This window comes from Urocampus carinirostris, chromosome 1 (genome assembly GCF_059441175.1).
Source record: "Urocampus carinirostris isolate Australia breed hairy pipefish chromosome 1, RoL_Ucar_1.0, whole genome shotgun sequence".
Taxonomy (NCBI): domain Eukaryota; kingdom Metazoa; phylum Chordata; class Actinopteri; order Syngnathiformes; family Syngnathidae; genus Urocampus; species Urocampus carinirostris.
Window position 1 is genome coordinate 66072241 of NC_142349.1, and position 25312 is coordinate 66097552.

Here is a 25312-nt window from a genome sequence, read left to right on the forward strand (position 1 = left end):
TGTTTTGGTCTCGCGCCGATCTCGGCAAACGATATCTCATTGCTTCTAGATGACGTCATTGTTGTGGCGGTTGTCGAGTGAAAGAGAAGTATGCCTCCATAAAAAACAGTTGGTATGAGGTGCAAATCAACCAAAAATTGGTAATTTCTTCAGTGTCGGTAATAAGTCGAAACATAACACAGAAAGCGGTAACAACGGCAATAATTCCGGCACGAAAAAAACGGCGGAGAAATTCTTCAGAAGACCGCGAAGGCAAGGAAAACACGTGTGTTGAAGCGAACGATTCGACAAAAGAAAATAAACAAAAGAATACTCCGAGCAAGAAAGGACTTTTCTGCCAAATTGGACTCAATTATATTCCTGGTGGCGCTATGAGAAGGATGATAATGGATTAAACCTTGAGAAGGCATTATAACTATGGCGGGACAGCAAACCACGAAGAATATATGAACTGAAAAATTTGAAGTGATACAGTGGAACCTCGGTTTTCGACGCCTCTCAGTTCGAACAAATCGGAGTTCGACCAAAAATTTCGAGAAATTCTTGCTTCGCTGTTCGGTCAAAAATTCGGAGTTCGAACGCCGGTAATGCGTGAGTGCGTTCGCTAGAGTGCGATGCTGAGCGGCGTACGGGTGTAGATCGTGTAGATCGCCCCCACCCCGCGTGACCAACTGTTATCACGTGCGCACTTGCCTCTTTTTGCTTTCGCTTTTAATATCGGTGAACGGAGTGTTTTAGCCCCTAACTATGCCTCCGAAGAAGGTTGGTGCAAGCAGGACAGGTGAAAAAAGAAAAGTTTAAGAAAGACATAATAGCTAAATATGAAAGAGGTGTGCGAGTTTCCGATCTTGCTAGGGAATACAGCATGCGCCTTCTGCTGACCACCACAAAGGTAAGAAATGCTATTCATAATTCTTTTCTTTATCTTGTTTTTTTTATTTTTACATGTTCCTGTTAGCGTAATCTTTCGTACGGAAGATTACGATAACGCGAACGTAGGATTAGCCTGGGTTAGATTTATGATTCGAGGTAAACATTCAGGGTGTTGGAACTGAGCCCAAAATTCAGGGTATTGGAACGGAGCCCCCTTTCCAATGAAGCGCTAGCCACTTGTGGTGCTAAATGACTTGTAAACGACCTGATTTTATTATTTTTACGCGTTCATGTTAGCGTAATCTTTCGTGCCGGAAGATTACGATAACGCGAACGTACGATTAGCCTGGGTTAGCTTCATGTTTACGTTAAACATTCATAGTAAACATTCAGGGTGTTGGAACGGATTAAAACGATTTACATTATTTTTAATGGGAAAAATGATTTCGGTGATTGAACAAATCGGTTCTCGAACAGGGTTCTGGAACGGATTATGGTCGAGAACCGAGGTTCCACTGTAACTGCTTTGTATTACCAATTAACTGTGATGATTAAAACTGGAAGAATATATAAATATTTCAGCAATAGTATTTTGTATAGTGTACAATATTGTGAACTGAAATATCTGAAGTGATAACTGCTTTGTATTACCAATTAACTGTGATGATTAAAACTGAATAAAAATATAGAATAATATAATTATTTCAGCAGTATTATTTTGTATAATGTACAATATTGTTGTAAACTGAAAAATCTTGAAGTGATAACTGATTTGTATTACCAATAAACTGTCAAGGGACCAGACCAGAACGGAGGCAGGAGGCAGGAAGGATGAACTCAATCGCGTAACGACCAGTTACTTTTATTTAGCAAAATAAAAGTTGTCCAACACTCGGGGACAAAACAAAACAAAAACAGGCTTTCAGGCAAACAGGAACTCAGACTAGGAATACTCACAAAACAGGCTTTTACTCAGAACGGGCAAACACAGGTTTCCTCAAGTCAGACAGAACAGATTAATGCAGAACCAGCAACCGGCAATACCCACAACCCGCCCTTAAGAAGCACACACGCAAATTAGCTGATCTGCTACAGACGGTGCCAAGGGGGCGGGGCCAGCCGGACGCCACAGCGACCATGCTGGACACGACATAAACTGTGATGATTAAAACTGAACGAATATATAGATTTATATTATATATCTGTCGCCGATAACACTAAATTTTGTGATAACACTAAATTTTGGGGACCCATAGATCTCTGTTGGGACCCATAGATTTTTGAGCATGCAAGTCCCCGGGGACCCATCACTTTTCACTGGTAAAATGAACACTGCATATGTTTTCCTTTATGACGCAGATGATATTTGTGACTACTTCGGAGTGAAGATCAGCATGTATTTTGCCTGGCTGGGTTTCTACACCAACTCTATGCTGTACCCTGCCGTCATTGGCTTTCTCTTGTGGATACTTGCAGAAGACGATCAGGTACCTCGATGCAAATGCCCAGACGGTGTGGCGAAGCATTATACAGTACTGTATTATTTGTCAAAGTATAAAGCAGCCCTTGCCTCTGCAAAATCAGCCTATTTTTCGAGGGTGATTGCGGCACAAAAGAATAACCCCAAAATCCTTTTCGATACTGTAGCATCGCTACAAAGGCAACAGATTATCCCAGATAGTTCTACCCATTCAGCCCATGACTTTATGGTCTTCTTTAATAAGAAGATTCTACGCATACGGGAAGAAATTTCTAAAGACGATGTTAAGTCTTTTGTAAATGCTATTTTCTACAATTACCAAATATCTGAACTCTTGAATTTTTGGGCCCTTAATATCTCATCTCATCTCATCCCATTAGCTGTACCGCTTATCATTATTAGGGTCGCGGGGGGGCTGGAGCCCATCCCAGCCATCTCCGGGCAGTGGGCAGGGAACACCCTGAACTGGTTGCCAGCCAATCGCAGGGCACACAGGGACAGACAACTCACTCGCCCAGTCACACCTGCCCGGAGGAAACCCACGCAAGCACGGGGAGAACATACAAACTCCTACAAAGACCTCGGAACTGTGCCGCACACGGGCTAAACACTGCGCCGCCGTGCTGCCCCCTTAATATCTGTGTCGGGTATTTAAATTAAATTAGTCTACCAGTGATTCCAAGAGCCAAGAAGAAATCTGCAGGTTCGGGAGCGTTCCCCATCTGGGCCCCGGTGGTGTGGAATGCTCTTCCCCCTGAGATTCGATCTGCAACCTCAGTGGAACTGTTAAAATCTAGGCTTAAAACACACTTCAATTCTATAGCTTATGAATGACCTATATTTCATTGTGATGATTCTCAAGGTTAAAACTCAAGATTGTGTTAGGATGAAAAACAGAACACACTCTGAGTCGGAGATTTAGGTTTTTGATAGCCCCTTCCATCAGAGGCGCGTGATTCCAGGATGGGATCAGGAAGAAATCACGCTCAGCCCATGGAAAACACAAGAATGAAACAAGACATCTGATTGGTTCAAACGAGATTATATGAACACAGGAAACAAATCTGATTGGTCTGGACAGGAATCACATGTTTAAATGCAGTGTATAATGTTGGTCACTAGATGACGTTTGGATATAATAAATGAACAATAAGGATAGGGAAACTTTGCAACACAATACTGTAATTGCAGGGAGGCAAGCTCTCGAGCGGACTTGGAATATGGGGGAGGGAGGGAGTCAAGCTCTCGAGTGGGATTCCCGGCACCAAAACCTAGCTACAAACCCGCGTGGGGCTTAAAGAACCATTGTTTTAATTTTAACACCAATCAGTTCAGCCGTTTCGGAGTCTATAAAACACACACGCACGCAAATCGGGATTTGTAAATAGATTAGATCTAATCTCTCATCTCATTAGCCGTACCGCTTATCCTCATTAGGGTCGCGGGGGGGCTGGAGCCCATCCCAGCCATCTCCGGGCAGTGGGCAGGGGACACCCTGAACTGGTTGCCAGCCAATCGCAGGGCACACGGGGACAGACAACTCACTCGCTCAGTCACACCTAGGGACAATTTGGACCGGCCAATTCACCTGAAATGCATGTCTTTGGAATGTGGGAGGAAACCGGAGTGCCCGGAGGAAACCCACGCAAGCACGGAGAGAACATACAAACTCCGCACAGGAAGTCTGGAGCTGGATTTGAACCTACGACAGGTTCCCATGACATGAACTGTGCCGCACAAGCGCTAACCACTACGCCGCCGTGCTGCCATTTAGATTAGATTGCTTTAAATTTGACTTGAAATTTTTTTCTTTAAAAACGAAGAAGTTAAATCCAATTGATCCCCAACTTCATTACCCAAGTGGTTGTTGTTCTTTTTCAGTCTGTTAAATTTAAATTAATTAATAAATTTGATTATTGTCAGGACCAGAACGGAGACAGGACCCACTTGCGTTGCGTTTTATTGGAAGAAAGGGAATGGGTTGCGCCCACGATCCGGTGATTGCTGGACGCAGGAAGCAGGTCGCTCTGAACGCACAAGTGGAACTTCCGTGGCAAGCGATGGAGGTGTCGGGAACGGAAAACGGGTCAGTAGCCAGGACAGGAGAGCAAAATCGTGGTCGGGGTCTGAAGCGAGTCGTAAGCCAGGAAAGGAGAGTAGACGTGGTCGGGGACAAAAAGAGGTTGGGAGCCGGGACGGGAGAGTAGACGTGGTCAGGGCCAAAAACGGGCCAAAGCCAAGGGACAGACGGGAGCAAAAACGGGACAGGTGGGAGTCAGGGTCGAAAATGGCTTGCCTAGTGTTCACTGAGGTTCCCAGACGGACTGACAAAAGGGGACAGACAGGAGTGGGTACAAGTACTGATCGGGAGCCAATCAGAGTCCGTTTCATATCCGTAGTTATGACAATTATCTCATCTCATCTCATTAGCTGCACCGCTTGCTTATCCTCAGTAGGGTCACGGGGGTGCTGGAGCCCATCCCAGCAATCATCAGGCAGTGGACAGGGGACACCCTGAACTGGTTGCCAGCCAATCGCAGGGTTATGACAACTATATTGTTTTTAATTATTTTTTTAGATCGTGTTAACTTTAATTATTTTTCATTTTTAAAACATTTCACATCCGGGAAAACAAAAATAAAACCACTGAATTATTTGAGATCCGTGCATTGGTCTCTGTTTTTTTTAGACAAGTCAGGACATATGCTGCGTGGTGTTTGCACTCTTCAATGTTGTGTGGGCGACCTTATTTTTGGAGCGCTGGAAGAGGAGAGAAGCTGAGCTGGCCTACAGGTGGGGGACCCTCGATACCCCTGCAGAGTCCTTGGAGGAGCCAAGACCGCAGTTCAGGGTAAGAACCACCTCAAAATCCTGGAAACTGCACGGAAATCTTTCCTTTTTTTCATGTTCTTTTATGAAATCTCTTGTCAAAAGTCTTATGAGTCTTTCTATATGTGATGCACGGGTTCACGGATCGCTGAACCGCTAGGGTCGCATTTCCTGTGGTGTGTCTTAGGCAAGTACAGCCTGGTGCTGCCCATGCCCCTACACAGGGTTGGGTAGGGTTACTTTAACTGGATTACTTTCAATTATTTTTGGATTACTCCAATACCATCTCTCATCTCATCTCATCAGCTACACCGCTTATCCTCAGTAGGGTTGCGGGGGTGCTGGAGCCCATCCCAGCAATCATCGGGCAGTGGGCAGGGGACACCCCGAACTGGTTGCCAGCCAATCGCAGGGCACACGGGGACTCACTCGCTCATTCACACCTAGGGACAATTTGGACCAGCCAATTCACCTGAAATGCATGTTTTTTGGAATGTGGGAGGAAACCGGAGTGCCCGGAGGAAACCCACGCAAGCACGGGGAGAACATACAAACTTTGCACAGAAAGTCTGGAGCTGGATTTGAACCCACGCAGGAGGTTCCCAAGACATGAACTTTGCCGCACATGCGCTAACCACTGCGCCGCCGTGCTGCCCACTCCAATACCAAATATGCTAATAAAAGACAAAAGAAACTAAATATGAACAAAATGATGACTCACAACACGTGGTAAGCTTTCTCTCCTGGCTTTGATCTCTTTGATCTCTTTGTTCTCCGGCAAAACTAACATAAAATGCGACAGAAACACAATAAAATAAATCCAAACAGCTTGCCAACATCATTTTTGCCGTTCCATGTATTCCGTTACTCCCCAAGCCTGCACAAAATTGAGTCATTTTATTCATATTTAGTTTTTTTTGTCTTTTATTAGCATATTTGGTATTGGAGTAATCCAAGAGTAATTGAAAGTAATGCAGTGAAAGTAACTTTTTTTTTGGGGTAGGGGTTAGCTCCCACACATTAAACAGATAGCCTCCTGATCTGACTCCGATACAGCACCTTCATCATCTGGTCTTTGTTGGTATTTGTTTTAAAGTGTTATCCCGCTTTTGAGATGAGCCAGATAAATAACATAAATATCACAGATTTTTTTGACCTCCTGGATCGTCGGGGCACCAATGAGGACTCAACTCTGGACAGGTTTCTCCACTGTTGACGGTTCCTGGCAGCATCTTCGTGTTAGGGAGTGGCCGACCATTTTCTCAACCGCATCAAGCTTTCTTATTCCAAAATTATACGGCTCGCTTCTTCTTTACACATTACACCAACCATATTGAACGAATGCAGTTATTAAACAATAAAATTGTCAAAGTTCTTAGCGCTCTGGATATTCAGTACAGTAGCCGGAGCTAGCTAAGCGGCTAGCGGCGTTATAAGTCTTCAACACCGTCCGTAATCATAGGAAATGTGAACTCTCTACCAAATAAGACCGACGAACTGGCTATCCTGGTGAAAAGCTTTAAAGCGCACAGGGAGTGCAGTTTGATGTGTTTTACGGAAACGTGGCTCACGTTGAGCATCCCGGACGCTAAAGTAGAGCTACCCGGAGCTATTTGGAGCTACCCAGCTTCAGCGCTGTCAGACAGAGACACGAAAGCCTGCGGGAAGTGGAGAGAAGGTGGACTCGCTATCTACAGGAACACGAGGTGGTGTAACCCTGGGCACAAAGATTTCCATCTGCTGCAGGGACGTCGAACTTTTGGACTAGCGTGTGACGTCTTCCACTCTATCTATCTATCTATCTATCTATCTATCTATCTATCTATCTATCTATCTATCTATCTATCTATCTATCAGTATGTTTACACACGAACTAGGAAGTAGAAGCCAGATTTCTCCTTCGGGGTGGATGCTGGGTTACCTCTCACAGCGCCACTCGCCGGTAGTGGCGGAAAGAAGCACTGCAGTGCTGTCCTGTACTCGGAAAAAGGTGCACACAATACAAAATCTAACTTACAGCAATGTGCGGATATTTTTCCACATCCCGAAAAAAATGTTCGTATCTACTGTTTTACGTACCGTAAATTCCGGACTATAAGCCGCTACTTTTTTCCCTAACCAGCCAATTTATGTAATTTTTCTAACGGCCGCTAGCGGCGCTCGAGTGTTGCTACCATTAACTGCCCTGTCAAAGCTATATTATTATTATTAAAGCTTTGAAAACGCTCTCGGTGTACCGTCTTTCTTCGTAAATATGTGTAACCCATGTATAATATGTATTTGCAACTGTATATTTTTGTAATGTATTTATTTGTATTTATTTTAGACACTTATTCTGATATGTTTTGCACGGGTGAACGAAAAATGAGGGGCGGAACAAACGCGGGGTGCCGAGTTTAAGTGGGGACCGCTAAAGGTGAGGGACAGACCAGGAAAGAAGAGGGGGTAAAAAGTTGGTTCAAGAAAAAGGAGTTGCGTGAGTAAATGTGTTCATCTGATATATTTTCCCACCCTCACCTTTGGAAATATACTTTTTTTTCCTTGGATTACTTTCAACGGGACCCGGACTCTGCAGGTCTGCATCAAACCTTAAGTACCGGTATCATTTTCCATTCATTTTGCCGGCTGTGGACTTTAATGAAGGACATTTAGTTTCAATCGTGGGACTTAAAGTCGGGTTTGAGTTAATTTTGTGTTTGTGTTACATGTTTAAATGTGGGCGCATGCGGCTTATATACAGGTGCGGCTTGTGTATGTACAAAATCGGTTTTCCTCTTAAAATGGGGTGGGTGCGGCTTATAATCAGGTGCGCTCTATAGTCCGGAATTTACGGTAAGTGGAATCGTCGTAAGTAGGGGAGCGTCTGTATATGAAAGCAGACCATTTGCCGTCCACCATTTACCAAAAAACATGAAAATAAAAGCTAGGGACACTTGATTTTTCTTCATAAATCCATTACTTGCCCTTGCTCTACCCGCAGGGTGTAAAACGTTGCAGTCCCGTCACAGGATGTGAAGAGTTTTACTATCCTCCGTGGAAAAGGGCCATGTTCAGATGGCTGGTCAGCCTCCCTATCTGCCTCCTCTGCCTTTGTTTTGTCTTCCTGCTCATGCTCCTCTGCCTGGAACTGCAGGTTTGAAACACGGTTTTTGTACTGTTAAACAACCCATTTCAATGGTTTAAACCAGGGGTGTCAATTTCATTTTAACTCGGGGGGCCACACGATAGAACAAACATTGTGTCGGGGGCCGGACTAGTAGATTAAAGAGAAAAAAAAAGAGATAAAGAAGTAAGAGAAAAAGGGAGGGAAAAGGAGAGAGGGCGGGACAAAGAAAGAAAAGGAGAGAGGGAGAGAAAGGGAGAAACAAAAGATAAAAAGTCGTGAGAGAGGGGGAAAGAAATACAAAGAGAAATAGAAAGACAGAAGGAGAGAAAAGAGAAAAGAAAGCGCGAAGGGTAGGAAGAGAGAAAGAGAAAAGAGAGAAAAGGGAAAAATGAAGTTAGAGCAAAAGAGGTTCAAAGACACAGAGAGAGAAAGAGACAAAGAGCAACAAAGGAAGAGAAAAAGAGAGACACGCAGAGTGAAAGAGACAGAGACAGAGTGGGAGAAAAGGGGTGGAAAAATAAGAGAGAGAGAGAGACAAAAAAGAAAAGAGAGAAAAGGAAAAAAAGAAGTGAGAGCAAAAGAGGTTAAAAGACACAGAGAGAGAAAGAGACAAAGAGCAACAAAGGAAGAGAGAAAGAGAGACACGCAGAGTGAAAGAGACAGAGACAGAGTGGGAGAAAAGGGGTGGAAAAAGAGAGAGAGAGAGAGAGAGAGACAAAAGAGAAAAGAGAGAAAAGGAAAAAAAGAAGTGAGAGCAAAAGAGGTTAAAAGACACAGAGAGAGAAAGAGACAAAGAGCAACAAAGGAAGAGAAAAAGAGAGACACGCAGAGTGAAAGAGACAGAGACAGAGTGGGAGAAAAGGGGTGGAAAAAAGAGAGAGAAAGAGAGAGAGAGAGAGAGAAATACAAGTACAGTGGAACCTCGGTTCTCGACCATAATCCGTTCCAGAACCCTGTTCGAAAACCGATTTGTTCGATCACCGAAATCATTTTTCCCATCAAAAATAATGTAAATCGTTTTAATCCGTTCCAACACCCTGAATGTTTACCTTGAATGTTTAACGTAAACATCAAGCTAACCCAGGCTAATCGTACGTCCGCGTTATCATAATCTTCCGTACGAAAGATTACGCTAACATGAACGTGTAAAAATAAAGAAATCAGGTCGTTTACAAGTCATTTAGCACCCGGGTCTCCACAACAAGTGGTGAGCGGTTCCAACACCCTCAATGTCGGGCTGAATGTTTACTGAATGTTTAACGTAAACTTAAAGCTAATCGTACGTTCGCGTTATCATAATCTTCCGTACGAAAGATTACGCTAACATGAACGTGGAAAAATAAAAAAAAAGGATAAAGAAAAGAATTATGAATAGGATTTCTTACTTTGTGGTGGTCAGCAGAAGGCGCAGGTGGACAGTGGGGTATTCCCTAGCAAGATCAGACACTCGCACACCGCCTTCGTATTTAGCTATTATTTCTTTCTTAAAGGCAATAGTTGTACGCACAACTTTCCTTTTTTCACCTGTAGCAACTTTGCTGCCTGCACCGACCTTCTTCGGAGGCATAATTAGGGGTTTAAAATACTTCGTTCACCTATATTAAAAGCCAAATCAAAACGTAACATGTCCGCACGCGTTAACAGTTGGTCACGAGGGGTGGGGGGCGATCTACATGATCTACACCCGTACGCCGTTCGAATTCCGATTTTTTGACCGTACAGCAAAGCAAGAATTTCTCAAAATTTTTGGTATGTTGCAACTGAGAGGCGTTCGAAAACCAAGGTTCCACTGTACAGTGTCTTTGTTCGAGGCACCTGGCTTTGGCAACATCAAGTTGACATATTTCAACCTGCAGCTCATTTTTCTCTTGCGCTTCTTTGAGTGTTGTCTCGCGGGCCGGATTCATTCCTTTAGCGGGCCTGATCTGGCCCGCGGGCCGCCTTTTTGACACCTGTGGTTTAAACCGACCATTCATTTCAGAGTGAGTGACACTAAATGCTCTTCCAGGAAGTGGTTATGGAGATTCAAGAGCTACCTGGGATCACGAGATTCATTCCCAAAATCCTGCTGGCAATCACGGTAACCATATGCGACGAGGTATATAAGAAGATTGCCTATTGGCTCAATGACATGGGTAAGCAACAGCAGTGGCTCTTTTTATTCGACATCCTTTTAATGACGCAATGTTTTTTTTGCAGAAAATTATAGACTTCAGAGTGCCTATGACAATAATCTCATCATCAAGATGGTTTTTGTAAGTTTTTTTTTTAAAACTCCAATCGAATTGCAACGTTCAAACGCGTACCTGTCAAGCTGTACGTTTTTGCCGTACAAAGTACATTTATGATGCATTTTAAGACGTGTAAGACGTACGAGAAAATCTGTACGGGAAAACACAAATTTGTCAATGATGGGTAACATCCGGTATACACCGACTATCACCAAACGGCAGATCAATCAGGTCAAACGAGTTGGCCGCGGTAGCCTCTATCTCGGTATCGCCTTTTTTCGTTGCAAACGGAGCGAGCGGTGTGATGCTACTGTGCGCATGCACCTGCCACCTCAGATTTCATGTGGTAATTGTGTAGTGAAAGGAAGTCCGTCTCTTTTTAGAGAACCGGCCTTTTCGGCTCAACTCATTCGAGAGAGCCGTCTCTCAAACGGCTCACTTGCTTTGATGCATTATATTACGAATGATGATGTTGTATAAAGAAGTTAAGAAAAAAAAAGGAAGTATAAAAGGAAAAAATGAAAAAAGACAGGTTTGTGGTGATCCCTTTAATCCAGGGGTGTCAAACTCATTTTAACTCGGGGGCCACACGATAGAACAAACATTCTCTCGGGGGCCGGACTAGTACATTAGAGAGAAAGAAAATGAGGAAGTGCAAAAGAGAGGGCGAGAAAAAGAGAGAGGGTGGGACAAAAGAGAGAGAAAGGGAGAAAAAGAGAGAGAGAAGGAGAGAGATAAAAAAAAAGAACGTGAGAAACATAAGAGATAAAAAGAGAAATAGTGAGAGGGGGAGAAAGCGAGAGAAAGACAGAAATCCGAGGAGAAATAGAAAGAGAGAAGGAAAACAAGAAACTGAGAGAAAGAGAGGAGGGGAGAAAGAGAGAAGGGGAAAGCAAAAGAGAGAAAGAGAGAATGGGAAAGCAAAAGAGAGAGAGAAAGAGAGAAAAAAGAGAAAAGGAAGAGAGAGCAAAATAAAGTAAAAAGGCAGAGAGAAAAAGAGAGACAGGGGGGAGTGAAAGAGAGAGATAATGGTTGAGAGGAAGAGAGAAAGAAATACAAGTACAGCGTTTGTGAGAGGCACCTGGCTTTGCCAACATCAAGTTGACATATTTCAACCCGCAGCTTGTTTTTCTCTTGCGCTTCTCTGTGTGTTGTCGCGGGCCGGACTCAATCCCTTAGCGGGCCTGATCTGGCCCACGAGCCGCCTGTTTGACACCTGTGCTTTAATCAGTATATTGCCAACAATAATTTAATGCAGAAAATGAATTAATAAATTGAAATAAAAAATTCTACTTAATTCTATTTGCATGTATTTTTTCCTTCTACAGTGAACGTCCAAGCGACTTCATTTTTGAACTTTTTTATAATAAAGCTCATTCATGTCGAGCGACTCAGTATCTCACGACAAAATGTTAATTAACAATATATATGATATAAGGAAACACATGTACAATATAACATGTTAAACTACATGAATAAACACGTTTGAAAGAAAAGAATTTTGTATTTTATAAGGGAAAATACAAAATTTTGTAAGACAGGTATGCAAACATGACTGATTCCTTTATTGTACAGTTTGAATTCATCAATTCCTACCTGAGTCTTTTCTACATTGGATTCTACCTCAAGGATATGGAGCGACTGAAAGAGGTGAGAAAAATTAGCCACCATGGGTCATTTTCCCCTTAACAGATGACTGAAACGCTAAAAACGGTAAAATTAACTAGACAATTCCCGAGGCAATTGTGAGAGTTGTGATGGATCTGGAAGATGATGTTAGAGAACCGGTAGTGTTGAGTTTTTTACATTTAAATATTGGCAAAACGTTATTAACTCAGAGGGATGTATTTGTAATCACTGTATTTTCCGCACTATGAGGCGCACCACATTATAAGGCGCTACAGTAGAGGCTGTAGTTACGTTATGCAACCATTAGATGGTGCCGCGCTAAAGGGATTGTCAACAAAACAGTCAGATAGGTCATCTCATCTCATCTCATCAGCCGTACCGCTTATCCTCATTGGGGTCGCGGGGGGGCTGGAGCCCATCCCAGCCATCTCCGGGCAGTGGGCAGGGGACACCCTGAACTGGTTGCCAGCCAATCGCAGGGCACACGGGGACAGACAACTCACTCGCTCATTCACACCTAGGGACAATTTGGACCGGCCAATTCACCTGAAATGCATGTTTTTGGAACGTGGGAGGAAACCGGAGTGCCCGGAGGAAACCCACGCAAGCACGGGGAGAACATACAAACTCTGCACAGGAAGTCTGGAGCTGGATTTGAACCCACGACAGGTTCCCATGACATGAACTGTGCCGCACAAGCGCTAACCACTGCGCCGCCGTGCTGCCCTCAGATAGGTCAGTCAAACTTTATTAATAGATAACAAACAAGCTTTCCACAACTCCATTCACTCCCAAAATGAATAAACAGCCGTTTTATTGTTTTCTCTGAGGTAAAGCAAGGCATAACATTTTACTTTTCCTCCATTTAGTCAACACGCAAAAAAACGTCTGATACTGTTATGGTAAATAAAACGTTAGTGCAATCGCAATATAGTGACACTCGTAAATGTGCAAAAACAATAACAAGTGCAAAACAATAACAATAAAGCAATAACATAATAACTGTAAAATGTAAAACGTAAACACACAAAAGAAAAACATAAAGCTCACTCTATCAGGTCCTCATCTACGAATCCCTCAAATTCTTCTTCTGCAGTGTTCGAATTGACCATCTCAGTGAATGGGCCATCCAACACGTCCGGCTCCGTCTCATCAAGGTCGTCATTAATCGAGTCAGTGTCGCTGTTTTTGTCTGGTAGTAAGGGGACAATTCAACAACCCACTGTTCAAGTGTGTCCTCTAACTGTGGCCATCTCACTTTATTGCCACGGAAACTTTGTTTAGTCTTCTTTACTTGGCGCAGCTCATCCTCATGCTTCCTCCACTTCCGCACCATCGATTCATTAATGTTAAACTCTCTCGCTGCTGCTCTATTTCCGTGTTCTACTGCGTGACTGATCGCCTTGAGTTTAAACTCTGCGTTGTAAGCGTGTCTCTTAATAGGAGCCATTTCAGGGTCTTTATACAAACGCACAAATAAAAGACAATCGTTGTTTAATATTTCCTAGTATGCACAGCGCACTTCTTCTTCTACGCGAAAAATGGAGTCGGTGGCTGCTTACCGTAAGTTGCGAGACCTATCGCGGCTCAATATTGATCCATATACAAGGCTCACCGGGTTATAAGGCGCATAGTCAGCTTTAAAAAAAAAAAAAAAAAAGATTTTAGGTGCGCCTTATAGTGCTTGGTTCACATTAGCAGTTAGCAATCATCCGTTAACATAACCTGCTAGCATGTAGCCGTTAGCATAATTTGTTAACCTGTAAATGTTAAATTTTAGCCATTAACATGACTTTTTAGCATTCAGCTATTAGTATTTGGACACTAGCATCACTTGTTAGCATCTAGCCGTTATAATAACTCATTAGCACATAGCCGTTAGGATAATTTGTAAACATGTACCCGTTAACATGTGGGACCTCGCTACTTCGCGTTACGACGTTCGCCGGTTCAGAGCTTCGCGGGCCTGAAAAATAATAATAATAAAATAAAATAATAATAAAAAAAAAAAAACTGAGGATAGGTGGTGCAGATAATGGGTGGGTGGATACAGAAGAACTATTACATTCCACTTTTCTTCCCAGATGCTGGCAACACTGCTGATTTTCCGCCAGTTCCTTCAGAACATCAAAGAGGTCCTGCAGCCTTACCTCTACGAGCAAAATAAGCTAGGGGTCTTCACCCCGAAGGTCCTGTGGGAGCTTCTCCAAGCCATCACGCTCAAGTATGGCCGCCTGGCTCTGGGAAAGGCCCAGGCCTCCATGACCGCTTACTCTTTCCTGGGGCCGAGAGAAGTCCCGGCCGACACCGGCGCCACTTTGCGGCCTAAAACCAGAGGGGACCTGAAAGCCGGGTTCAGGTTGTCGGAGGAAGAGTGGGATATGAACGAAAGCGCCCTGAAGCAACGAAAAGTTAGCTTCACGGAGAAAGTGGACTACCGGGATGTCGCGGCGGAGGCGCAGGGGGCGGAGGACAACTTCCCGGAGGACAGTCCCACTCTGATGGAGGACGGGATGGATCCGTCCAGTGTTTTTGACAGCTGCGATGAGGACAGTGACCTTGAAATGATGCCTCAGGTGCGCTTACACTGAATATATTTGGTTATTTCTAGTTTTAGTCATCATCCTTCCGATCCCCTCTTTCTTCCACTCAGTCGCTTTACTTCCACATCCTCTCACATTTAGTGACCTGAGAACTAGGGTTTGCGAGATCTTTCGATAGATAGATAGATAGATAGATAGATAGATAGATAGATAGATAGATAGATAGATAGATAGATAGATAGATAGATAGATAGATAGATAGATAGATAGATAGATAGATAGATAGATAGATGGATGGATGGATGGATGGATGGATGGATGGATGGATGGATGGATGGATGGATGGATGGATGGATGGATAGATAGATAGATAGATAGATAGATAGATAGATAGATAGATAGATAGATAGATAGATAGATAGATAGATAGATAGATAGATAGATAGATAGATAGATAGATAGATAGATAGATAGATGGATGGATGGATGGATGGATGGATGGATGGATGGATGGATGGATGGATGGATGGATGGATGGATGGATGGATGGATGGATGGATGGATGGATGGATGGATGGATGGATGGATGGATGGATGGATGGATAGATAGATAGATAGATAGATAGATAGATAGATAGATAGATAGATAGATAGATAGATAGATAGATAGATAGATAGATCCCAAAAATGTAACCTCTAAATCAGGGGTCCATAACGGACAGTTAGGGTGAAAAAAAGCTGACCAGAGCTGGGTCATTGTGATTTTCTAGTTCAATGATTTATTTTAATTGGTTGACTCGGTTCATTTATAATTAACTTGGTCAAGTCAAGTCATATTTATTTGTGACGCCCTTTATCACAAAAAGTCTCAAAGGGCTGTACAGAGCACAACTACAACAAAATAACTCGTAAAATATAACAGAAAGGAGGAACAGAAATATGTTAAGCAAAATATGGAAAAATTAAATATCGCAATCCATTATCCCTCCCCAGTGAATTCCTAACTTCTGACTTCAACTTCAGACTTCCGCCCCCCTACTGCCCCCTTCTTCCTCACCGCCCCCAGGGGGCGGTACCGCCCACTTTAAGCACCACTGCTTTAAACTAACAACATACGAACATACAATCTGGCTTTTTTAAACCATATGCCTTCATTGCATCATCCCCGTTTGACAGACCAATAGATCAATTAAGGGCTTTCAAAATAATATTTTTTTTGGAATGTATGCTACGTTTTTTCTCTTCCTGATACGAAAACCGGCTTCTGTAGACAAACCCGATTACTTAATTTTTTTTCTTTTCAACTGCATGTTTTTTCTACAAAAACGCATTCAAAAACTAGTTTTTAAAGTTTGTTTCTATTGAAAGACCCATATATTATAATGTTTTTCCTAAAAAATGCACGTAAATATTTTGAACTTCATGATTGTAGAGTGACCACAAGAGAGCAGCCATGAATTCAAATATTTGGAATACCATTTTTTTTTAATCACCGAATCTTATGACCCTCTGGAACAGGGGTGTCAAACTCATTTTAACTCGGGGGCCACGCGATAGGACAAACATTCTGTCGGGGGCCGGACTAGTAGATTAAAGAGAAAGAAAAAGAGAGATAAAGAAATAAGAGAAAGAGGGAGGGAAAAGGTGAGAGGGCGGGACAAATAAAGAAAAAGAGAGAGAGGGAGAGAGCGTGAGAAACAAAAGAGGTAAAAAGTCATGAGAGAGAGGGAAAAGAAAGGATGAGGAAGAAAGAAATCCAAAGAGAAATAGAAAGACAAAAAGAGAAAAAAGATAAAAGAAAGCGCAAAGGGTAGGAAGAGAGAAAAGACAGAAAAGGAAAAAGGGATGTTAGAGCAAAACAAGTTAAAAAGACACAGAGAGAGAAAGAGACAAAGAGCAACAAAGGAAGAGAAAAAGAGAGAAGCAGAGAGTGGGAGACAGAGAGTGGGAGAAAAATGGGTGGAAAAGAGAGAGAGAGAGAGAGAGAGAGAAAGTGAGAGAAAGAGAAATAAATATAAGTACAGTGTCTTTGGTCGAGGCACCTGGCTTTGGCAACATCAAGTTGACATTTTTCAACCTGCAGCTCGTTTTTCTCTTGCGCTTCTCTGAATGTTGTCTCGCGGGCCGGATTCAATCCCTTCGCGGGCCTGATCTGGCCCGCGGGCCGCCTGTTTGACACATGTGCTCTGGAAAGATCTAAAACGATCCATGACTGCTCCGATCGTTTTGTGAAATAAAAAATTCACCATTGTTATGGACACAGTTGGAAAGTGCAACTTATGCAAATGTGCATTGACAGGACACCAAAGAGAACATCAAGGAATCTTCTTCCAGAGAACCCAACGGTCTACGGCAGAGAGGAAAATCCCAGGACAAAAAGTCCTGGATCGATCCCCCACAAGAACCCCAAACCGTCACTCTGGCTCAGGCTGAAATTGAAAGTTGCATGCAGACGTATGAGGTGGGTCTCCCCTCCCCCAAAATGGTTGAGATCTGCGCTAAACAAACTCGTTACCCCACGCAGGACACGCTTCAGGACTATCAAGAGATGTTCATCCAATTTGGCTATGTGGTTCTCTTCTCCTCTGCGTTCCCTCTGGCGGCCATGTGCGCTCTCATCAACAATATCATTGAGATCCGGAGTGATGCCCTCAAGCTTTGTACGGGCCTACAGAGGCCGTTTGGACAGAGGGTGGAGAACATCGGGCAGTGGCAGGTGTGTAAAGTGGACTCAAACTAGTTTTATCTCTAAACCAGATGGTCTCACGTTTCTGTTTCATATATTGATACCGCCCAAAGGGACGTTTCTTTCTTTCTCTTTCTTTGTTCTGCCTAAATAAATGCAGTTTGGTGGGGGAAGGGCCCCCCAGAGTTGGGAGCGCGACCAAGGAGATGGACGTGTAAGTTCCTCCTCTTCTGGCCCCTCCCCCTCTCCAACTGGCAGTTGTAAAAAACAAGTCGAATGCTTGGTGTATCTTTTTTAGCGTTCGCAAATTGTAAAAAGCTCTCCCTCATGTGAGAGGTCGACTTAGACCCCACAAGGTCAGCCCCCCAAAAAACACAGGGTTTTCCTTTTTGTTTTAAAATCAAATCTGTTTCTCTCTTTGGACCTCTAGACAGCAATGGAGGCTATGGGCTTGATAGCCATTATCGTCAACTGTTACCTGATTGGTCAGTGTGGTCAACTGCAACGTCTTTTCCCCTGGTTGAGCCCGGAGATGACGGTCATCTCAATCGTTTTGCTGGAGGTGAGCGACACGGTTCTCAAGTTAAGCCATGTTTATTTGTATAACCCTTAATCACAAGAAGTATCCAAGGGTTGCACAGACTACAGAGGGCGGCAGTAGCTCAGGAGGTAGAGCGCTCGTCTTGGGATCAAGGGATCCCAGTTCGAATCCCGGCTTGTCCGTGTTACATGTCGAAGTGTCCTTGGGTAAGACACTGAACCCCTAACACCCCCAATAAGCAGGTTAGCGTCTTACATGGCTGCAATACAAGGCCGCTATTGGGAAATGTGAAGCACTCTGTAAAGGGCTTTGGGAAGTCATTGACTTGAATCATTTCAGATCATTTCATTTACAGACTATTATGACACCATCCCCCTGATCTTAAACCTGCATGAGGGCAAGGAAAAACTCAAAAACCTTGAGAAGGGACCCCTTCCAGGATGACCAGGCTGCAATGGATGTGGCAAGGGCATCAACAAACAATACACAGATACCATCAACATGAAACATAGGTCTAAGCTACAGTATAGGCAAGGAGTTCCTGTAAACAATATAAAATGGCTGAAAATATCTAACAGGATTAAATATTGATCTATTTTCTCATCAGAGGCATTTGGAATGTGTGTTTTTATATTTGAATTTGGTTGCTGTCAAATGCTGGATGAACAGTTTAACTCAAAACACACTGAAATGCTGACTTTCTGGTTTGAAAGTTGATCCATTTGTGTAGGGTTACCGAAAAAAATACAGCGGTAGTAAAACTGAGTTTGGTTGTGGTTTATTTAATGTATTGATTACAAAGTAATACACAAAGATAGATTTGTTTTCAGATTCCTCCAAGTTGCGAACCTTCAATACATTAGTCTTAAATTATCTCGCGGAAGCTGCTCGGTTTCCATGTTGTTCTGCCTGGCGTAGAAATCAACACACGATGGCAGACAAAAGAGGGAAAGTGAGGTTTTGGATTTAATTCGAATTTGGGGGTGAAACTTTTAGAATAGAATAGAATAGAATATGCCTTTATTGTCATTGTTACAACATAAATATGCTGTGACAACGAAATTGGACGACTCCAGTTCCACATTTACAGTGAGGATAAGGAAACAAAGAGATAAAGGAACAAAGGCTAACTGACTTTGTTGTAAGTAGGCTTGTTTTCCTCCTTGGGGGGTGCTGAGGGGGGTGAGGGTCAAACAGAGTTGCTGGATACAACCGGAATGTTTGATGTATGATCTTACATTACACATAGTCCAGTGTTTTTCCGAATTGCTCAGTGCACAATTGAATGGATTTGGGAGTACAGTCCATAGACATGCCCGATTTTCAGCCTTCGGTAGCATAATAACTTTCAAATTGCTAGATAGGCTACCGGCGCTAGCATCCATGAGTAGGGAAGATGGTTAAAATTGATGGGAAGATGGATGGAGCCAAATACAAGACCATTCTGGAAGAAGTCCGCAAAAGACCTGAGACTGGGACAGAGATTTGTCTTCCAACAAGACAATGATCCATAACATAAAGCAAAAGCTACAATGGAACGGTTCACCCAAAAACATATCAAGGTGTTAGAATGACCAAGTCAAAGTCCAGACCTCAATCCAATTTAGAATCTGTGGAAAGAACTGAAAACTGCTGTTCCATCCAACCTCACTGAGCTCAAGCTGTTTTGCAAGGAGGAATGGGCAAAAAGATGTGCAAAACTGATAGAGACATACCCAGAGCGACTTGCAGCCGTAATCGCAGCAAATGGTAGTAACTCTATGGAGCTGAATAATTTTGCACACCCACTTTTTCATTTTTTATTTGTTAAAAAAGTTTAAAATATCCAATAAAGTGTGTTCCACTCCATTACAGTATCCCGCTTATTGTTGATGCTTCACACGAAATTACAGTTTTATATTTTCATGCTTGAAGTCTGAAATGTGACAATAGGTCACAAAGTTCAAGGGGGCCAATAGTTTCGCAAGAACTGTATATTCCAAAAAGTGGACTGATAGACCTTAGTATTCTAATCTCTCTGTCTTGGAACGCTATGAATCAATTCGGCATCTGTAAAGCGTTCTTCGAACATTCACCCTCGCCTCAATTAAGCACAAAAATAAAACAAACTTGTCCTATTAGCAAATGTATGAGATGAAATTGTTATTCTATCTAATTGTTTGTCTATATGTGCCTCGTGATTGGCTGGCTACTATTCCTAGAATACGATGCAGCCCTCACATGGATAAGCATTCCACAACATGGATGGCCAGCAACTGTACTCTTGTCTTCACGTAGCAACATTTATACCGTAAATTCCGGACTATAGAGCGCACCTGATTATAAGCCGCACCCACCACATTTTAAGAGGAAAACCGATTTTGTACTCACACAAGCCGCACCTGTATATAAGCCGCATGCGCCCACATTAAAAAAATGTAACACAAACACAAAATTAACCCAAACCCGACTTTAAGTCCCGCGATTGAAACTGAATGTCCTTCATTAAAGTACACAGTCCAAAAGTCACAGCCGGCAAAATGAACGGAAAATGATACCGGTACTTAAGGTTTGATGCAGACCTGCAGAGTCCGGGTCCCGTTGAAAGTAATCCAAGGAAAAAAAGTGTATATTTCCAAAGGTAAGGGTGGGAAAAATATATATCCACTATTGTCCGCCGCGTCCACAAACAGGTCTCACCTTTACCCCGATTCCCGTCACCCCGCGTTTGTTCCGCCCCTTCTTTGTCACTCGCCCGTGAAAAACATATCAGAATAAGTGTCTGAAATAGATACATTACAAAAATATACAGTTGCAAATACATATTATACATGGGTTACACATATTTACAAAGAAAGATGGTACACCAAGAGAGTTTTCAAAGCTTTAATAATAATAATATAACTTTCCTCCCAAACGGTGCCTGTGACAGGGCAGTTAATGGTAGCAACACGCTCGCAACACAGTAAACGGGTCTGGTAAAAAAACATACTGTACTTGTAAAAATCACGGCAAGCCGTCCTCATCTTCCTCCTTAGAACTGATGCCGTCAAAGTCGTAGACGGAAAGAAACTTTGTCATATAGACGTCGTCCCACGCTCCCTTATTCCAAAACACGCTAGCAACACGCTCGCAAAGCAAAGTTTACTTGCAATAGCTCTGTTTCCTTCTTTATCGGATTGCTCGATTGCTTATAGCTTGAAAGCTGCGTCATGTGCCTTTCTTTTTGCAATTTGCATGATGAGGGTAAGTTTACGCTAATTTAATTTGTGCACAAGCTAAGAAGTTGCAGTCTTCCTCGGCGCATATATTCCAGCGGTCTAAATCTTACCTTTTGTACTCAAGCGCCGCTGGCGGCAGTAAGAAAAATGACATAAATTGGCTGCATCACTGAATAAGCCGCAGGGTTGAAAGTTTGGGAAAAATGTAGCGGCTTATAGTCCGGAATTTACAGTACATATCCTTTCAAATGTGTGTTTCATAAGAGTAAATGGTGTGTTTTTAATGACTGTGCCTGTATATTCAGAAAAAGCCGCAAATGTGATCAGTGTGTCCCTCTGTGGTCTGCAGCACTTTGCCATTCTCCTAAAGTACATCATCCATGTTGCCATCCCCGATATCCCTGCGTGGGTAGCAGAGGAGATGGCCAAGCTAGAATACCGACGAAGGGAAGCTTTCAAGGTATAGTTGGGATATAACTTGAAAGACCTTCGGCCATCGGCTTGAATCTATTGTAAAATGTGATGTCCACCTTGTTGTGTCACAAAAATATCAGGATTTTCATTTAGGGATGTTCGATACTAGTTTTCGTCAGGTCGATATCGATATTCAATTTTGTAGTCATTGATACCAGTTACAGATACCACTGGCACATAACACAAAATGCCTATAAATTCCAAAATTGCATAAAATGATAATAAAATAATCCTCTAATTTGGATTTCCACTAGGGTGCAACAGATACTCTGCTTCGGTCACACGTAACGATAAATTGAAATGTGGTTAGTATTGGAGACAATGCAATACATGACTTTCTAACAAATCAAAATCAATTCAAAATATATTTATACAGCACTTTTCAGACAAAATGTGAATTAATTCACCATATTAGGAAATAATATACCTGTCAGGACCAGAACGAACACAGGACCCAATTGTGTTACGTTTCTCACAAGTTTTATAGCCTGGACAGGGGGAGCAAAAACGTGGTCGGGGTCAGAAACGGGTCGTAAACCGGGACGGGAGAGCAGACGTGTTCGGAATCAAAAATAGGTCGTAAAACGGGCAAAAACGGGACAGGTGGGAGTCAGGGTTAGAAAAGGCTTGCTTAGTACACACTGAGGTTTGCAGACGGACTGACAAAAGGGGACAGACAGGAGTGGGTTTGAATAGGGACAGGGAGCCAATCAGAGTCCGAGGCAGTTGGCGCCAAAGAAGCGGGCACAGGTGAATCATATCAGTAATCATGACCAATCAATACCCCCATGTCCCCTACCCAATAACCTGGAACGCCAAATACACACAAAGGTTAAAATAAAAAGAATAAAACAAGAAGTATTTTTATAGATACAATACAATCGGTGGAATCTTTGAAGTAGAAAACTTTCTCTTTTTTTTTTTTATACAATTATCCTACAATTAAATACTCTATTATACACTGACAAACAAAAGATGTCAGGACCAGAACGGAGACGGGACCCACTTGCGTTGCGTTTCTCACAAGTTTTATTGGAAAAAAGAGAAAGAGTTGCACCCACGATCTGGTGGTTTCTGGACGCGGGAAGCAGATCGCTCTGAACGCGGAAGTGGGACTTCTGTGGCGAGCGATGGCGGTGTCGGGAACGGAAAAACAGTTCAGTAGCCAGGACAGGAGATAAAAAATGTGGTCGGGGTCGTAAGCGAGTCGTAAGCCAGAAAAGGTGAGTAGACGTGGTCGGGGACAAAAAGAGGTCGAAAGCCGGGACGGGAGAGTAGACGTGGTCAGGATCAAAAACGGGTTGAAGCCGGGGAACAGACGGGAGAAAAACAGGTGGGAGTCAGGGTCGAAAAAAGTTTGCCTAAAGTAAACTGAGGTTCGCAGATGGACTGACAACAAGAGACAGAAAGACATGGGTTTAAATAGTGACAGGGAGCCAATCAGAGTCCGGGGCAGTTGGCGCCAAAGGAGCGGGCAGAGGTGATCATGACAAAAGTACCGTATAAGTGTTTTTTTTTTCTCCATTTTTACAAGTAAATACTGTTGTGTCAAATAATAATAAGCTAGTAGACTCTTTAGCTAATCAGAAAGCAGAAAAAATCCACTATGCAAGGCACAAACAATGTGAAGAAAAGAACGTATGAAATAAAATCAAATTGAACTAAAATAAAAAAAGATTGATAAATGCATTTTTAGAAACTAACGTTAAGACCAGGACTGGGCTTTATAGGCAAAACAAATGAAATTTCATCAGTAAAATTACAATTACCTTAAAATTCGGACTATAGAGCGCACCTGATTATAAGCCGCAGCCAGTCCATTTTTAAAGGAAAAAAATATTTTGCGTTTTGCCGTACAGATTTTCTTGTTCAGTGGAACCTCGGTTCTCGACCATAATCCGTTCCAGAACCGTGTTCGAAAACCGATTTGTTCGATCACCGAAATCATTTTTCCCATTAAAAATAATGTAAATTGTTTTAATCCGTTCCAACACCCTAAATGTTTAACATGAATGTAAACATGAAGCTAACCCAGGCTAATCGTACATTCGCGTTAGCGTAATCTTCCGTACGAAAGATTACGCTAACATGAACGTGTAAAAATAAAAGTATCAGGCCGTTTACACATCATTTAGCACCGGGGTCTCCACAACAAGTGGTGAGCGGTTAAATGATAAAGAAAAGATTTATGAATAGGATTTCTTACCTTTGTGGTGGTCTGCAGAAGCCACGCTCTATTCCCTCGAAAGAAGGGAAACTCGCACATCTTCTTCATATTTTGCTATTATTTCTTTCTTAAATGCAATAGTTGTACGCACTACTCTTCTTTTTTCACCTGTAGCAACCTTTCTGCTTGCACCGACCTTCTTCCGAGGCATCATTAGGGGTTAAAACACTCCGTTCACCGATATAAAAAACGAAAGCAAAAAGAAGTGCGCGGTCACGTGACAACAGTTCTTCACGAGGGGTGGTGGCAATCTACACGATCTACACCCGTACGCCGCTCAGCATCGCACCCTAGCGTACTCCGATTTTTTTGAACGAAAAGCGAAGCAAGAATTTCTCGAAATTTTTGGTCAAGAACCGATTTGTTCGTACTGAGAGGCGTTCGAAAACCGAGGTTCACGGCTTAAAATGCATAATAAACGTACTTTGTACGTGCAAAAACGTACAGGTTGACAGGTATGTGAATGTGGTAATAAATATGGGCGGAATATGTTTAAATATATATATTTTTTTAAACGGGTTTTATTTTCGATCTCCGATCCAGCGGCATGAACTCCAAGCGCAGCACCATTTCCAGCAGCAGCTCCGACGTCGGCGCGAGGAGGAAGAACTCCATCGCCAGGCCGAAGCTCGCCAGGAAAACGAGTGCCACAAGTCGGACGCTCATCACCAGCACCACCATGAAAAAACAACCGGCGGCAAACCCAAAAGACCCAGTTCCCTGCTCGGCAACAACAACGTGATGAAGCTGAAGCAGATCATCCCCCTCCAGGGTAAGTTCACCTCCGGCGCCTCCCGTTCCCCGGCGCAGTCGCCCACCGGCGGGGAAGCCAAACTGCCGAATTTCCTCAAATTTTTGAAGCCGAACGAGGTGAAAAAGGAGCCCACCTCGGCCGTCGGGTCGCCGGGAACCTCGGGCGGAGCCGCGGCCGCCCCCGGGGGTCAGGAACGGAATCAGTCCCCCAACAGGACATTCAGTCCGGGTAAGCTGTTCGGGTTCGCCAAGTCGGAGGGGAACGGGATGCAGACGGACGGTTGTCACGGCAACAGAGCAGAGCTAAACTCGCCTCATGAGGAGATGCCTTCGAATGAGTCGGAAAAAGGAGAGGCCGACTTGGAAAGCTCAAAGAGTTGAATAACAAAAGTGACGTACGAGATCAAAATGTTGACTGGTGTGCTCTGAAAAAAAAAATGAAAATCTTGCCCTATTTGCAGATAAACTGACTCATTTCCCACTTATATTTTCTTCAAAAGGAAAAAGAAATAATACTCAAATTGAGAAATGTTGATTTCAATATTATCTTAAAGTATTATATTTGGTTATTTTATTTTGAAAAATGTATCAATTCTTCCTACTTGTCAGGTTTTTTATTTAAAGAAAAAACAAAAGGAAATAATATTTCTAGTGGGGTGTCTAAACTATGGCCCAGGGGCCATCTCTTTGACGCATGATGTACTGTAATGCACCCCTAAATATGTAAAGCATAAATCCAT

General features: G+C 43.0%; 1 protein-coding gene across 2 annotated transcripts in view; it reads left to right on the forward strand.

Moving 5' to 3' along the window:
• ano8a (anoctamin 8a) overlaps positions 1-25312 on the forward strand; it is a 41752-nt gene extending 16440 nt beyond the window's left edge. The window contains exons 7-18 of one of the 2 annotated variants that reach the window (XM_088320153.1): positions 2233-2360; positions 5043-5204; positions 8163-8315; positions 10297-10423; positions 10488-10543; positions 12095-12169; positions 14233-14724; positions 16991-17152; positions 17216-17407; positions 17808-17939; positions 21468-21578; positions 24363-25312. In XM_088320153.1, coding sequence (XP_088176279.1) covers positions 2233-2360; positions 5043-5204; positions 8163-8315; positions 10297-10423; positions 10488-10543; positions 12095-12169; positions 14233-14724; positions 16991-17152; positions 17216-17407; positions 17808-17939; positions 21468-21578; positions 24363-24953 — 2381 coding nt within the window. In that variant the 3' untranslated portion in view covers positions 24954-25312. The remainder of the gene's footprint in view (positions 1-2232; positions 2361-5042; positions 5205-8162; positions 8316-10296; positions 10424-10487; positions 10544-12094; positions 12170-14232; positions 14725-16990; positions 17153-17215; positions 17408-17807; positions 17940-21467; positions 21579-24362) is intronic. The other variant, XM_088320161.1, reaches the window with a different exon arrangement.